The sequence below is a fragment of the Melanaphis sacchari genome, unplaced genomic scaffold (assembly GCF_002803265.2).
Source record: "Melanaphis sacchari strain LSU unplaced genomic scaffold, SCAv2.0 Contig130_pilon_pilon, whole genome shotgun sequence".
Lineage (NCBI taxonomy): Eukaryota > Metazoa > Arthropoda > Insecta > Hemiptera > Aphididae > Melanaphis > Melanaphis sacchari.
This window is the reverse complement of record NW_020270535.1, coordinates 529,697-546,552: the sequence shown is the minus strand read 5'-3', so window position 1 is coordinate 546,552 and position 16,856 is coordinate 529,697. Positions and strand designations below refer to the sequence as shown.

At 24.1% G+C, this 16,856-nt stretch overlaps 1 protein-coding gene across 2 annotated transcripts; it reads left to right on the top strand.

Annotated features, from left to right (window-relative positions):
* Nucleotides 1-2,152: 2,152 nt before the first annotated feature.
* On the top strand, nt 2,153-7,196 carry LOC112591300. Of its 2 annotated transcripts, none has more exons than XM_025335074.1 (4): nt 2,153-2,458; nt 4,960-5,049; nt 5,224-5,397; nt 6,882-7,196. In XM_025335074.1, exons 2-4 carry the CDS (start codon nt 4,998-5,000, stop codon nt 7,124-7,126), a joined length of 471 nt encoding a protein of 156 aa, XP_025190859.1. In that variant the 5' UTR covers nt 2,153-2,458; nt 4,960-4,997; the 3' UTR covers nt 7,127-7,196. The 2 variants fall into 2 exon arrangements, with proteins under 2 accessions (XP_025190859.1, XP_025190860.1); XM_025335075.1 differs by lacking the exon at nt 2,153-2,458 and adding an exon at nt 2,806-3,004.
* The last annotated feature ends 9,660 nt before the right edge of the window (nt 7,197-16,856 follow it).

Genomic DNA, 16,856 nt, shown 5'->3' with positions numbered 1-16,856 from the left:
AAAATTGAATGTAAGATTTCTCATAAATTTCAGTTCTTATAGGAATTGAAATAAAAAATATACAGTCAAACCAATTTTTTTTGTAAGATTTCAAAGTTAAAATTTCATGACATTTTTAATTTTCATATCTAGGATTAATAATTTGACCTTTGATATTAGATTCATTAAACATTGTTAAAGAAATTATTGAAATACTTAGGTATATTAACTCATCTATAAAAAGTTATTATTTTATTAACAATAATACGAGTAAATTGTATAATCTTGTCATAACTAATGCGATGTCTTAAGAAAAATATAGTTTAATATATTATATAGTATTAACTAATAGAATAAAAAAATATTAATAATAAAATAAATAAATTGTAAAATATCTTTTAAAAAATATTTTTCATATTCAACGATTTATCATTAAATTAAAATATAATACATTCATTACTGTATAGTGACCTACTCAATGAAAAAGAAAATTTGAAAGTTACAACTTACTAAGCATCAGTATAATATCTCCAATTTTATTCCTGTATTTTTAATAAAATCTATTCAAATTCCAATAAATTAGAGTAACAATTAATGATAAAAATTTATTGGAAAAATAATTTGGTACGTTGTGTCAAAATTAAATGAATATGAGGGTTGAGTCGTTGATTGAATGTACGTTTAAAACACGGGTAAAACGTTCAGTTGTAATAGCTCTCAAATAAAACACATGAGTGAACACCATCGAGTACGTCACTGTAATTGTAATGGATGTATTAAACCTGATTTCAATGGTAATAATTTATAGCACACGAAAAACGATTAGAAGTGAAACATTTTGAGTTTCTATTGTCAATAACATTTTCATTTATAACAAAAATAAAATTTGATTTTGTTAAAAGCTGATTTTACGTAAATATTTTTGTTTTTTGTAATTGTTTTGTTGTTTTTCACAATAGTTTGAAAATAACTAGGAAGTTTTTACTTTTGAACATTATTTAATTAATAAAGTATAATAAACTTAAATTTTTCACCAGAAACTGGTAGAAACCACCCTCGAAGCTAATGATTGATGTACTTTCATTGCTACTAAAGAAGATAATACAACTTATAAGTTTACTTTTACAACCATTGTATTTTTGTTTTTCGAAACTGTTATAATAAATAATGATTATAATATCATTCGTTTAAGATTATAGGTTCTGAGTGATTTTATAATGATTTTTTATCATGAATTTTTTTCTTTTTGTCTCCCGACATATTTTGAGCGGTAAAAATGGTAATTGAAGACGATTTTCGATTGTGAATTTAATATAATTGGTACTTTAGTCGTAAGTTGAAAATTCCCAGGACCTTTGTAAATAATTTAGAAAAAATATTAACGAAAAAAATAAAATGTAGGGAAACATAAATATTCACGTTTTTCGACATTCGTTTTTCGACAAATCGATTACATAGTGGAATGAATGGAACACTTGACGTATTCACTAAACATATTTTATTGGGATAATCTCTTTTCACTGAATAATTTAAAAAAAAAAAACGTATTTGAATCGCAGCATACTCGCGTACATTGCAGATGAAAGGTACGATTAAAATATGTCTGACGCATTATATCTAGGTATCGAAAATTGTTTTTTATTTAAAAAAATCAAATCTGTACAACGCACTAGCTGTGAACATATTCAATCCGAAAGCTCGCACTGCGGCCCCTCCTTTACATAAATGTTATATATATATATATTGGAATAATTCAGTTTGCCGCCACACACACTGGATCGCACGTCGCTTTTCAGAATACACATATATGTATGTGGGTTCACAGACTACCTACGTATAATCTCTCCAATACAAACGGCCATACGCATTCGTGTCGTAATAAAAACATTTTTTTTTCTTTTATTCATACGCACGCACTGGCGCGCTCGCGTATTTTAAATAATTAAAAACAACAAAAGCTCTGACCATTATATATATACATATGACGTGTATCATATACCTGTACGTACGACGTATACGTATACACACATAAGCATATAATATATACGTAGCAGTTCTCGGTAAACAGTTTAATGGGATATTTTTTTCCTTCTTTTTATACTGTAAACAGAGACAACTGCTCCAGTATCCCATCCCTGGCAACGGTTGCTAGGGCGCCGCCTACGTCATCATCCCTTCGATTATTACGTTCGGCACCCGACTACCCTCTTGGGTGTGTAGATAATATTACGTTAGCGTAGTAATTTTTATTATTTAAAAGGATGTATACTCAAATCATTCACATACACCGATGTTTCACAGCCATTGTTCTGGTGAAGAGAAAAATATGCTATCGCGCTCACTTCAATCGCGAATAAGCCGACGTCGCGGTTAAAACACGCAACTTCCTGCACCCTGCACCGGATCGTCTACAACGCGAAATCGTACGCCGCGGCAGTGTGAATACACTGCAGTTATCTATGTGATTCGATAAACGATTGTGAGTATACGCGTTCGTTGCACTATATTATGATAGTATTGCGTTAAACTATAATTTATATCTATTTGCTCCGTAGTGTTACGTGGAAAGCGATTTTTTTTTTTTAATCACTTGGCGATACATGTTATATACCTTATTATTATACATATATTTTTCGTTTTGTACGAAGAAAAATCGAATCAAACTACCTACTTAAATGTGCTGTACGAATCGTCGTCATTGCGTTTAGTTATACCTATTTCATTTACGTACAAAATTTTAAGAAAATATGCTTTGATATGACATACTTTACTCGTTTCTCTCTATTTTTTTTTTTTTTTTTTTTGATTTATTTCGTTTATACATAACGGTGAATTAACATCATGGGAAAGTTTAAATAGCTACAGGAAAAATAAAACAATTGCTATTTCCATAATAATCTTCGACGACATTGAAATTTATTTTGAGACCAATAATATTATCTTAGAGACCAAAGCAAAATACGTTTTGTTTTAAGTGTTTTAACGCATTCAGACGCATCCTGATAATAAATAAAAACCGTACACAGTGAGTTTTAATTATGTTTTTCTACATTTAACGTGTAATATATTAATTAATCTTTCTCGTATAAATTAATAAATTACAAGTCTAAATTCGCGATATTAATCTGGATATAACTTATATTGTATTATGTGCAATATTGCTACTATGAATTTTAACTTGTTTATCATTTAAAAGCATTTAAGTTAATTTAATGTAATGAGAAACCAAACACTACTATAAATTTAACACTCAGTGCATTGATCGTACCTTATTAAAGTGGAAAAATATAATTAAAACTTTTTTTTTTCTATTGAAGCGCTTTAATTAATAAAACAATCAAAATCGTATTATTTTTAAATTTATATTTGTTTGAATAGTCAAAACATTATAAATTGTTAATTGTATGTGAGGTGAAAACTTACTGGACCAATCATTATTTGTTTTGACATAGTACCTATATATAATATATATTCAATAGAAATTAATTATTTAAATCCTTTTCACATTTACATAGTACATATTGATTTATCTATTTTTATTATTATTTTATTGTTGGATTCTGGTGTTAGAAAATTTTATCAGCATGTATGAACACCATATTGTTAATATGTAGGTTGCAGGTAGATAAATATTATGTTAATTTAATACAGTATGGTAATGCGCTATACATATAAGTAGTGTTTAAAAAAAAAAATAATAAAACCAATTTATTTTTATTTTATTTTTTTCTGATAGCAATAATGTTTTTTGTTAAAATGTGTTTATAACTATGAATATATTATCAGATAAGACATTTGAGAGTTGTATTTATTATTAAAACTGTACGGAATCGCTCAAGTGTATCGTCTATATATATCTAAAAGTTTAAATACGTTTTATATTAATGTAAAACATTTATTATATGTATATGTGGTTAATTAATTGAAATGTTAGTTTTTCGAAAATACTGCTTTAGTATACCTTTATCAATTAAAAAGCTACCTTAAAAATTAATTAAAGCGCTCGAAAACAGCAGACTATAGAATATTAAAGTAACTTAATGTAACATTTAATATTTATTACACTTAAAATATTCAATAACAATTTCCAAAAGATTGAATTTTGTTTTCAAAAAAACAATTAAGTTAATCCAAAGTTTTGAGTCATTTAGGTTATTCTTTGTTTTGTATAAATGTACGATTATATTTCTTTAGACGAATGTTTTCTTTGAGGGATGGTCACGGTAATGTCAAGCTATACTACAATTTAGAATCCTTGCATGAATCATTAATCCTTCTAGAGATTTTTAATAATTTATGCCCAAAATTATAATTAGTTTAGAAGAAACGTTATAAAATTTAAAATTCAATAATGACTAAGTATAATTATTTTTTTTTTTACCTTATTTTACTTACAGTATAATTTATAAGGAAGTTAAACAACAATTAATTTCTAACAAATATCAAATAAATTATTATTAGCTTATCGATGATAGTATTTAATTTTTAACTAACTAATCATAATTTTATTGTATTTTCATAAAATAAAATACTGATGTTCACTAAGCTCGGTAAAAATATTATTAATTATCGATATATTTCTGTACGATTTAGAACTATGGTTGCTAAATAACAAATTAATCAAATTGATAACTAAATATTAAATATATTTTGTCGTTTTACTTACAGTAAATTCTATAGAAATATATTATTTTAATTTCAATCTTTTTAAAATATTACATGATTATACATATTTTAATCATTCAGGTAAAATAAATATCTAACATTTTTAATCAAATATTCAAATATTACAGTGATTCCAGTTATTTATAATACGTGGGACTTGACTTTGAAAATAGTATTAACTCTTTTAAGTTAAAGTTTTTAATGTTAATTAGTTAAATGTATATAAGTGAATACATGTTATATATATAGGTATATAACATATCTAAACAAAAATATACGAAAGTATTGAGTATAAAATATTATTTTTTTTTTCAGGTTGTAGTATTGTCCTTCAAAGGCAAATTTTTTAAGGAATGATCATATACTTGTTAGATATCTCAATAGTTTTGATGAGTATTTTACAAGGTAAATGTGACTATATTATTTACTGTATCAAACAATTATTGTATTATTTGCGATTTTTCATAAAAATAATTTATAAATTTCTTGTAACAGATATCTACTTTTAATGACAATTATAATGTATTACTTATTCTTACCACTAAGTTTTAATAAGTTAACATATTCTTATTGTTTTAGGTACATCGTGTATAAATTGCTTTAAATGTTCATCTTTGAATGGAAGTAATAAAAATTGTGAAGACCCATTTAACCCAGCAATGTCCACATACATAGAAAAGTGCATGGTTCCAAAAAGAGGTCATATAGGAATGTTTCCAGCAAATTTTTGTACTAAAATCGTTGGAACAAATAGTAAGTGAAACACAAATCTATTATAAGATGGTATTTGATGTATTAGTTTATATTTAATACACCAAATATTGTCTTTAAGGTAAAATTAGATCAAATTACCTATATATAAAATATAAATACTTACACTGTAGTTTACTCCATACGTTAATATTTTTTATTAATTTATTAAACTTTGAAAACATCGTAACAATTTTATATACTTCAATAGGTAATTAATTATTTATAGATCTTATGTGTAGTACAAACATTTTAATTGCACGGCTTTATGTATGTATGATATGTATATTTTAATCAAATATTCTGATTGGTATTAAAATATAAAATCATTTCATGAAAAATTGAAATACATATTATGTTACACAGTGACCTATATTTTAAAAGGTACATTTCTTAAATATCTTGTTTTAATATAAATCAATATATTTTTTTTTTACAATAAATAAATAGATTTTACAGTATCATATAAATTAAAAAAGTTAACTAAAAATAAATAAAATAATTTATACTAACATATTTGTAAAACTTTTTTGGATTTTGTGAATAAATATATAAATTTATTAACTAATTATTGCAGTAGTATAAATTAGGTATTGTTTATTTGATCGTATTTTAATAAAGTCAAAACTTTTTATAATTTAGAAATATGAAATTATTTTACAGTAAACAGATATAATATGAAATCTCTCTGCATAAATGGCATAATGTCTTATTTGCAATTATGAAGTATGGTTAGAAGTTATGATAGTAAATTGTAAATTTATAAAGTTCAACTACAAGTTAGGTTAGAATATCATATTAGGATTATAATTTAAAATATTGTTGTACATTTTATATTATCTATATAAACGTATTTAAGATAATTAAATAATTTTTAATATTATTAATAAATATAAAATAATACAATAATTTCCAAGTAACATAGACATGTGTATTTTACTAAAAAAAAAACTATAATAAAAGTGTTATATATTCTATATACATATATTATTTAGTAAAATAAGCTATTACTGCTAAAATAAAAATCTTAAGTGTAGATTTAGTGTTATTTCTCTCTTAATTAAAGCAGAATTTATTAATTTTTCCCAGAGAACATTATCAATAATACACCATCCATTGAATAATTAAGTACCTAATTACGTTATTTTTATAAAGGGGTAATTAGCACATAATTATTATGAAAGCTGTTGTTATTTATTTTTGAATTTCTTTTAAACGTCTACACTGCGATAGATAAAAGCATCTATATTCTATATATAGATTGAGGTAACATATTAATTTTTTATAATTATTTTTCTTAATAATAATGGCTTTGAATGAATTTTTCGTGTATTTTTATATTATATTTATTTTAATATTGATAACAATTAATTGAGAAATGTGAAAATTCATCGAATTTCTGGCGTCTGTGTTCCTGTAGGTTTTAATGGCCTGTGTGTCACAGTTAATTAGGTTATTTTAAATAATAAATCATAATTATATTGCAGCGAAAACCTCTGAAATGATGGTCATCAGACAATGTGCCATGAAAACTATGGACTCTCAGTGCGGTAAATTCAAATACCAAGATCATACCATGGATGGTTGTATTCTCACCTGTGATTTCGACGGGTGTAATTCAGGACAAAATAATAAGCCTAACAATGTGTTACAAATTACGCTTTCTGCGCTGCTATTAATAATAATATCGTACTATATCAACAAAACTATTGAATGTTTTCAAATTACTTAGAATAACTATTTGACAAAAACTCAAATATTTAGCTTTTCAATGTATATTTTATAATTTATTGTTAAGTAATTCATCCATTCTTTATTGTTATGATATTATTATTATTATTATTATTACATTATATTAAATAATATACTTAAAGTTAAAATTGAAATAGGGACGATAATATCACGTAAACTTTTTTTTTTTTAAACAATTATCATAAATTACAATACAACTATGTGTTCTTAATACCGTTCTTCCCGATTCCCGTCACTAATCTATCATATTATTATCAATATTTATCTACCATATAGTTTATATTACTATTATTGAAAATATCGAGCGTTTAACCTTGTATTTTCTTAGACCTAAAAAAAAAACTATGTGTCAAATGACATTTAAAATTTGTTTTTATGTTTACTATTGTACAACATTTGACACTTTCAGGTGGTTGGCCTGGTTAGGTATCATAGGCGCAATTTAAGTTTTTTGACTTGGGGGGGCTATCCATATATGAACCAAATAAACCCGTATGGGACTCCATCCTCCCCACAAATATCACTTATACGATATATGACATTATGTATTTAGAATTTTTCCCACTATGTTAATTGAACTGAAAAATACACATCCCTAACACACATTTATAATTATTAGGTAAACTAAAAAAAAGTATTATATATTATTTGCTTATAGTATTAATTTATGTTCATTTTTTACAAATTCTTTTAATATTTCTTTAACGTCTATCTAATACTCCTCTCAATATAAATTAATGAAACGATCTTGCTCCATAAAAGTGCGCAGCCGATTTTTTATCCTGCGCATGGCTGAAAATGACCTCTCACACGATGCTAAAATTATTGATATTGTGAGCGCTAATTGTAAAAGTTTAAATAAATTTGGATTAACTACACAATTTAAAACTTATTTAAGATCGTCAAAATTGATTTCGTTTTCCTCATTTAATCTTGATAAACAGTTTTTACTATCTTAATTTTATATTTTATAGCATTAAAACATCGATATTGAATTACTCCTAGAAATTATATTATATTTTAAAAATATTTAATTTAATATAATACGAAAATAAATTTTATTTGTTATAGTTTTTCGACCACGATACATGACCATAACTACGTTTATCCGTAGAAACTTTTACCACTTAAAATAAGATAATACACCTATATGTATTATAATTTATAATAATTGGGTCATAATCCTTATATAAAAATGATTAGATAATTGTAAAAATTCTGATTTAAAGAAATGCTCAAAATTCTACAGACAAAAACAAATTTTATACTTTAACCGTTTATTGATTTCTTAATAAGTTTTGTCTGAATAATTTTTGGAAGGTTAAGCCTTCTAACCCTCCCCTAATTGCGCCTATGTTAGGTACATTTGTTTTGGTTCATAATAATATTATATACAAGCTTCTATAAAATTCAATTTTTTATTATTTTTTTTTATTTCAATCCTTATTTTGCTAAATTCATTATACGATTATTATAACACTGTGGTTACGCTAATATAAGTTAGACATTTAAGTAAATCAACGCTGTGATTATTTTGATCTAAATTGTAAACAATTGATTACCTGGTTATTAGAAGAATAAATATTGTTATTGAATCGAACAAAATTATGGTTTAAATTATTATAGTTTACATTTGTTGATTACTGTTTAGTATTGTAGACGAGATTGTGTCCATGATTAAAAGTAGGAGTACCTATATTATTATATAAATGTACGTAGTATTTAATTGCTATTTAATTGATTTATCCTACGAATTCTTTGGAAATGTTATACTACAATAATTGTTTATAATTAAATTAATTTTATTTGTTTACTGTATTTTGCTATTTTTTATTCGTTTAAAAACTAAATATTAATAAATATATAGAAAACAATTATTCTAACTTAATAGTGTAATCCTATTTATATGTGTAAAAATTATCGGTACCTATCTTATTTATGACTGTATATTGTACATTTACATATATTGTAATTATACGTAGGAACAAAATTAAATACCTACTTAGAAATGTATGATCAAATAATAAATAAAAATAACCAAGTGCGGTTATTGTTTAAAACTATACATTTGAGTTTTACTTATCTGACAACCAAATAAGCTCTCTAGTCTCTATAATATATTTTAGTTTATTAATTTTCTTTTGTACTCATTTAAAATCATATTTCACCTATCGTAATATATATTGATAGATAACCACCATCAAATTTTCTAGTGTAACAATTAAATACTAACACAACATCATTTAAAACAGTTTTACTATACAGTGACTTTGTTTAACATCAAAAATGATACTTATAACTTATAAGTTTGTTCTATAGTTTAAATATTCTATACTTTAAGGTTAGACACTTATGTATTAACGATTGGCTACGTATGAAAAAATTGTCAGTCGTATAGCAGTATGCTAATTTTATCTATCCAGCTTCCTAACAAGCCTCATATAAATATACATTAAATGTAGATAATCGAAAAATCAAGTGTAAATCTTAACAATATTATAATTTATAACCGTATTAAAATCCATGGAACATGCGGGTATTCAGTTATAACTTATAACTTTTATCGTTAGCTAAATTTCTGTGACCGTTATTGATCATGTTTTTAAAGCTATATAAAAATTAAAAACTAAGATAAAAAAAATTTGATTAAAAAATGGTTCTGAATAGATAGGTAATTTCTTAAAAGAAAAAAGTTCGATTAAAGTTACTTTTATATCGGTAGATTGCGATTCCATCAAATTGTAGTTGTTATAATCCTTTTCTATTATCCCTATATTATTTACGTCATGGTATTAATACGAAATTACCTATTGCAGGCAGTGGACTGCAGCGATTTAAAACTTTTAAACCAAAATTGATTTGTAAAATAAATACTAAAGGGCAACATTTTCAATCTGTTATTGAAATCAGTACTAAAAATAAAATTCACCTTTGTTAAAAGCTCAAACGTCCTTTCTATTTAATTAGCCACATGCCCGCCGCATAGTTCAGATTCTTACAGCATAGCCCCATCTCTATTGTGTAGTATGGACCATACGAGAACATTTTTGGCTACGGACAATACCGAAAAATAACTCGAATTGTTGTATTTATTCATATACAATATATACTTTTATATTATATTATATTATGAAATATGTAAATATAGAAAAGGTACATATTATGAAAGTATTTGCCGTAATTAAATTTTTGATTGTTGGGTATTGTACTATACGTATATACGTGACGTGAGCGATAATTGATTTTAAATTGTTGTTTAGATTTAAAAAAAATGTTTGGCGCCCAGAACGAATGAATCATAATAATATGTATTTCAAATAATGGTTTTTTGGTTTCGATATACAGTGACGCCAAACCCTATGTCAATGTAGGACAATTGTTCTACATATAAAATTGGTGATGGGTGAGTAAACCTATTTTGGTAGCTTAAACAACCGAATGTGTGGTGGGTGGGAGTTTGTTTTAAATGTTTGTCCTACATATTTTTTTTTTACTTCGACGCCACTGCCGATATACACCGATATGCCGTCGATATTTGAAAAGAATACGTATTACGTTAGTTCATATACGGTGGAAAAAATTACTTAATAGTTAATATACATTTTGTAAATTTTTGCAATTTGCTTAGATGTTACTATAATACTATTATATTAGAAATTAGAATATATACGATACAAATTCGTACAATAATAATTATGTCTAAAAAAATTAAACATGAATGTTTAATCTTAACGATGTAAAAAGTTATTATACTCATAAATGTTTCGTATTGAAATTTAGCAACAACATAATTTTAAATAGTATAAATAGTTAATATCTTAAAACTAATCTACATGATATTTTAAAAATATCATCTCGTGTAGTAAAATTAACCACGTACGTAAAAGTTTTAAGTCTCGATGAATAATGTTTTTAAATCATATACATAACAAAATAATTTACATCGTTATTCATCGTTTATATATAGTTTCGTCTAAATTTAAACTTCAAACGCATATTAAAAAAAAAACCTATGTTACATAGATATGTACATCATTGTAAAACTAATACATTCATCGCAGCGCTAAGAATTGAGAACCAAAAATAAATTGATCAACATAACAATAATTAATAATATGATGATAAATTAATAACTTGTACGGGTACGGCTTAATATCGATATTTTAAATTAATACAATTATTATCAATAAACAATAAAATTAATAAAGGTTTTTAATTTAGAAACAATTGAGGTTAAGTATGAAAATTGACATTAGTATAGTTTATTGATCATCCTATGTGACACGATGTATCACGCATGTTTTTTATTTAATATTTTATAGATTGTAATTACAGTAAATAATATTGTATCAGGTATATGCATATATTGTTTAAATTGATCACATTTTATCAAGATCACACTATTTTAAGTACAGAAATAATATTATAAAAATATACAAATTGGCTGGATCAAATGTAACTACAATTATTTTTTATATTTTTGTTTTAATTAATGGCAGCATATATTTTTAATTTTAAGATTATATTTTAAAGCAATATATTTTTAGGAGAGTTTGAACACGTACAAATTAAATTTAAACGTGTAATATAACAATTAAGTATGATTCGGGTTTTGTAATCAAATAAATTGTTAATGGGTTAAAACATATGTAAACATATATTAAATTATAATTAATTAAATAATTTATTTTTTAATTAATTATTTATTAAATTATAATTATATTTAATTATTAAATTATATTTAAACATATGTACCTTAATAAATTTACAAAAAAAAAAAATTGTTTAAAATAAATTAAAATAAGTAAAAAAAATAAATAAAAAATAATTTTAAATAGTCATTGTCAAAATATGATTCGTTAACTTTGTGTTTATGAAATTGTAATAAAATTAGAAATATTAAAAAAAAAAAATACATGGAAAATAAGTCCCAATATTTTTTAAGTTGTATTTTTTATAGTAAATAATAATAATAATAATAATAATAATATTAAATGTTATTATGAAAGTAAAAAAGTTAATATAATATTATAAATTATGTCCTGTAGGATTGGTATTTTTTTAATTGAAAATCGTTTTCATTTTTGTGTTCAAATATACAATTTTATTAAACATTAACTCGTCTATGGAATATGAGTAATATAAAATAGAAATTATTTTTATATTATACTTCAAATTTAAAATTATTCGTATTTTTTTTTATTATTAAAGCTTGGAAAAGTGTTACCTATAGAAAAGTTAAAATGTCCTGTTAATAAAAAATAATAAAATTTTAAAAAGAAACAATGTAGTCTTAACTAATTAATAATCAGAATCACGTGAAACAAATATTGGTATATATCATAAAAATTACATTTCTATCACAGATAGAAAAAAAGTTTCGCTTAATTCAAATTTCTAAGTATAGTTAGCTTTAGATAAGTGTGTATGAGTGTATTGCCACTTATTTTAAATTTAAAATATTCACTGATGTAGGTATATTATATATATATATCATTTATTAACTAATAACTTGTAAATAATAATTAATAACTAAACTATTTGTTCAAAATTTAATTTATATGCTTTGATAATCTCAAAAAAATATTTTTATTCGTTAAATTATACTAAAAATATAAGTGTATAAGCTGTTGTTCAAATCAATGAGAAGCTTAAAAATATCTTAATAATAGAATATTATAGTGAAAAATATTATTGGTTTTATTGTGATTTCAAATTATATGTAGCCATGTAGGTAGGTATAAACTTATATGTAAAAAAAATATAACTAAAATCAATAATATGTTTCGAAAAAAAAATTAGTGTTAAAAATTTAAAATAATTAACTTTTATACATAATATATTTTATACTGTAATGAAAAGAGCAGGTAGTTTTATAAAATTAATTATTATTAACCAAGGCGACAAAATACATAAATTAATATTCGTGATATTTGTATAATTAAACGTATGATTAAATTGTATTGAAAATGTCTGAATCAAATGTAAATATCGATCGAAGTTCTATACTTTGCAAGACATTTATTAAGTTCAACGAACAAATAACTTTCACTTCTAGACAAATCGAAAACTTGTTTAAACTTAACCTACAAAATATGAAACCACAGGAGTGTGTATCGTGAGTACTTGGACTTTGTAAAATTTGTACAGTTATTATACACATTTGAATTTATATATGTGTAAAGCACCGCTGCATTGCGTGTGTGAGTAGGTACTCAATACTTAACGATAAAATAACATGAAATAGAATTAATATTTAATAATAACGTATTCCTGTACCAATTCTAACGTTCAAAATCACACAAAAGGGCAGTGGCATCTACATTAAAGCTTGATGATATTGAAGAGAACCTCACTCACTTTTGGCTGGCCGACGTGATTTCCAGCGTCGTTATCAACTTACAACTTTCACGTTTCAGTGTTCAACAGGGAGTCATCATTGTTCGTTGGATTGTCCATTACATATCTTTAGTGATCAGTATGACGAATATTAAATAATATTAAAGATTATCATAAAATATAATATCTATACCTCGTACGCGAATATCTAGTAAATAGTACTTGGGAAAAGAAAAATATGAAGGCTTAACCATCTTAATCTCCTAAAAAAATAAATACCTAAAAAATTAAACATTTATATTGTGTTAATTTTAATTATCACGTTGACATAATATTATTGTTGTACATTCAATTTGTACCTAATTAATTTAATTATTGCTTGTTAATTTCTTCAGCTCTTTTGTAGTTTGTTCTGCGGTTAATAATTTATCTTAAATAATGTGTTTAAAAAAATTTTAACTTGAGCTGTATCTTAGCTCACAAATTACATCCGATTGAGGTAATGATAGGTATCAGTATGGTTCTTCATCGATATCCAGATAAAGCAGCCATAATCTATAAAGTTGATAATGATAGATACTGATAAAATTATTATTATTTTTAAATTTAAAAATAGATTTAACAGATCGTTCAACCGTAATGTAGAAATAGTTATACTAGGTGCTTGATTTTTCAATGTTGAAAGATAAACTTCATCTTTGATTTGAGTATACTTAACATTGAACAATACAAGCCCTACAAAATAGATAATATTATGATAACAATTACTTTTACATCTAGCCGAAAAGTTGAGTAAAGTAATGTTGTTCGAAAAATTGCGCTTGGGCATCGTTTTCGCGTTAGAAAACGCAAGAGATTATATGATACCACTTCCGAATAATACAGAATGTGCGAATTACGTGACGTCGAACAAGAACAAGGTGAAAAATACGTCGAAAACTATGAAGGATATGACATCTAATTCAAATAAGCCCATGACTGCTTTACAAATGGCTGCTAGTATCGCGAATGCTTTACATGAAATGTTCGTATATAATATATTATATATGATATATATATGTGTGTGTGTGTATGTGGATGTGTTGTACACTTAGGGATGGGCCAATTCTCGAAAATCGACTGTTAAATATGGGGACGCTGCTAACTTTTTTTTAATCAAACTGTACATCCCTTCTTGTTTGAATTGCATATTCTGAAAAAAAAACAAATATTTTTTTACAAAATGTTCTTTATTAAATAATTACGAGTAGTTCAAATAAAATAATATTAACAACGGCAATACTATGATATACTTATTGTATATTATTTCCATCGCATTTGGTAGTTTGACAAAGAATAAATTATATTATTATTATTATTAATATTACATATTTATAATTCAGAATCTGGGCTATAGCGTTTTGGATTTTGTAAACAACTAACATTATAAATTATAAGTGTACAAAATGTATACAAATAGTTTATGATAAAAGTTATGATGATTAAAGCTGTGAATTTATTTATTCAATGAATTAAAAACTTTAAAATCTCTTAAAATATGGCGAAATTCATTAAAAATCTTATTGATATGTTAGAATTTAAAATAGTTTATTATAAAATGCATTATAAGTATAACATAGAATGATGATTTAAAAAATTTATAAAATTTAACAATATATTAGAAGTCATTTTTATTGATATTTATAGAAGGAAAATTCCCATTTCTGTATATCGTTCAAAAACAGTCAAAATGCACATAAAAACTAAATATAAACATTTAGTAAAAATTTCAAGAAACAATAAATATATATTCGTTTTAAAAAAACAGAGCATTGATTCTGATAAGTCGAAAATTGGATTTGTGAAATTATTCCGATTTTTGTTTAATTTTTTTATTGTTCTTCTCAATTATTAAAAACAAAAATACTAGTAATTTTTACTTTTGATCTCTAAATTAATTAATTCACTTTTTGCCAGAAAGAATTTGATGTTGAAAATCTAAGCACTCTTAATTTTTATTGCTCCCAAAAGTGATGACAGGCAAAAATGTAATAAAATCTAAAATTACTTAAAAAAAACCAAAAATGACCTAGTAAATTATAAATGCAAACAACTTTTAAATAAAAGTTAAAAAAATTGAATTCATTAATATCTCCTCATTTTAACTTAATATTAAAAAATCTAAGTCTCGTAATAAATTAAAAATAATGCATTTTTTATAAATTCACAGTCTTATAGTAACAATAATAGTATATTATACTTATTCATAGTGTCTATGTACATTTTTATGATAATAATAATAATAATAATAATAATTTCATTATCAAATTATATAGATATATAAACATACACACTTTAAGTTTATTTTTTTTAAACTGTATGTGTTGAAAAATTTTAGGTGGTGACTAAGATTTCCTCAATTCTTCCAATTTATGTCTATGTGTTTATAGAATGTCTATGAATTTCATAGACCAATTAATTTATAAAATATATTTAAGGTTTTGGGACGATTTCAAGTATACTGTGTTACAAATGGCATTCGACACTGACCCGATTCTAAAAATAAATAATAAAATTCCGAATATGATAAAAGATATTGATCCTTTGTATCTACGAAATGATAGCAATGACTTGGTAAACAAAAACACCGCCGACGAAGACGAAAAATGTTGTGCGATTATGGACAGATACTTTATACGAGCACCGAACAACCCATCTTCAAATTATAAACAGCTGATAAACAGTATTTCGTAAACAAAAATTTATAAAGAATATTCATTAAACAATAAAAAAATTTTATAACGTAGGCTTAAAACAATCAATGTGTCGTAAACGCAGACTTTATGTTTTGTATGAAAAGGATGGAAGAAATGATGAAAATGTTTTTTCTGTGGTAAATTCATAGCCAAGAAGTAATAAATTTAATTTTATTAATCAACATGTTTTTATATTATCATTACGAATTCGCAGTTATATTAAAAATATGAGCTCAGAAACCACGAAAAAGACTACTTAACAGACATATGAACTTTTATAATATTATAGCTGTGTATATATATTATAGTGTATTACAAGACACACGCACATGATATACTACTTTAATATTTATTAAGTATAATGTTTATATAATTGTTGAGCTGTAATAGTATTACTAAAAGCTAAAATAAAAATAATAAAAGTTTAATATTTTATTTATTTATTTGAACTTTAAATTATTAAAATAAAATGGTATAATATATTAAAAAAAAGTTAAATTTTTATATCTATATTTTATTTAATAACTTTCCAGTGTTTAATTTAATTTTCACTTTAATATTTATTAATTTAACTTTATTCGTGTATTGTTTATTCTTATTTCAACTATATTTTAACTTGAATATTCATACAAATTT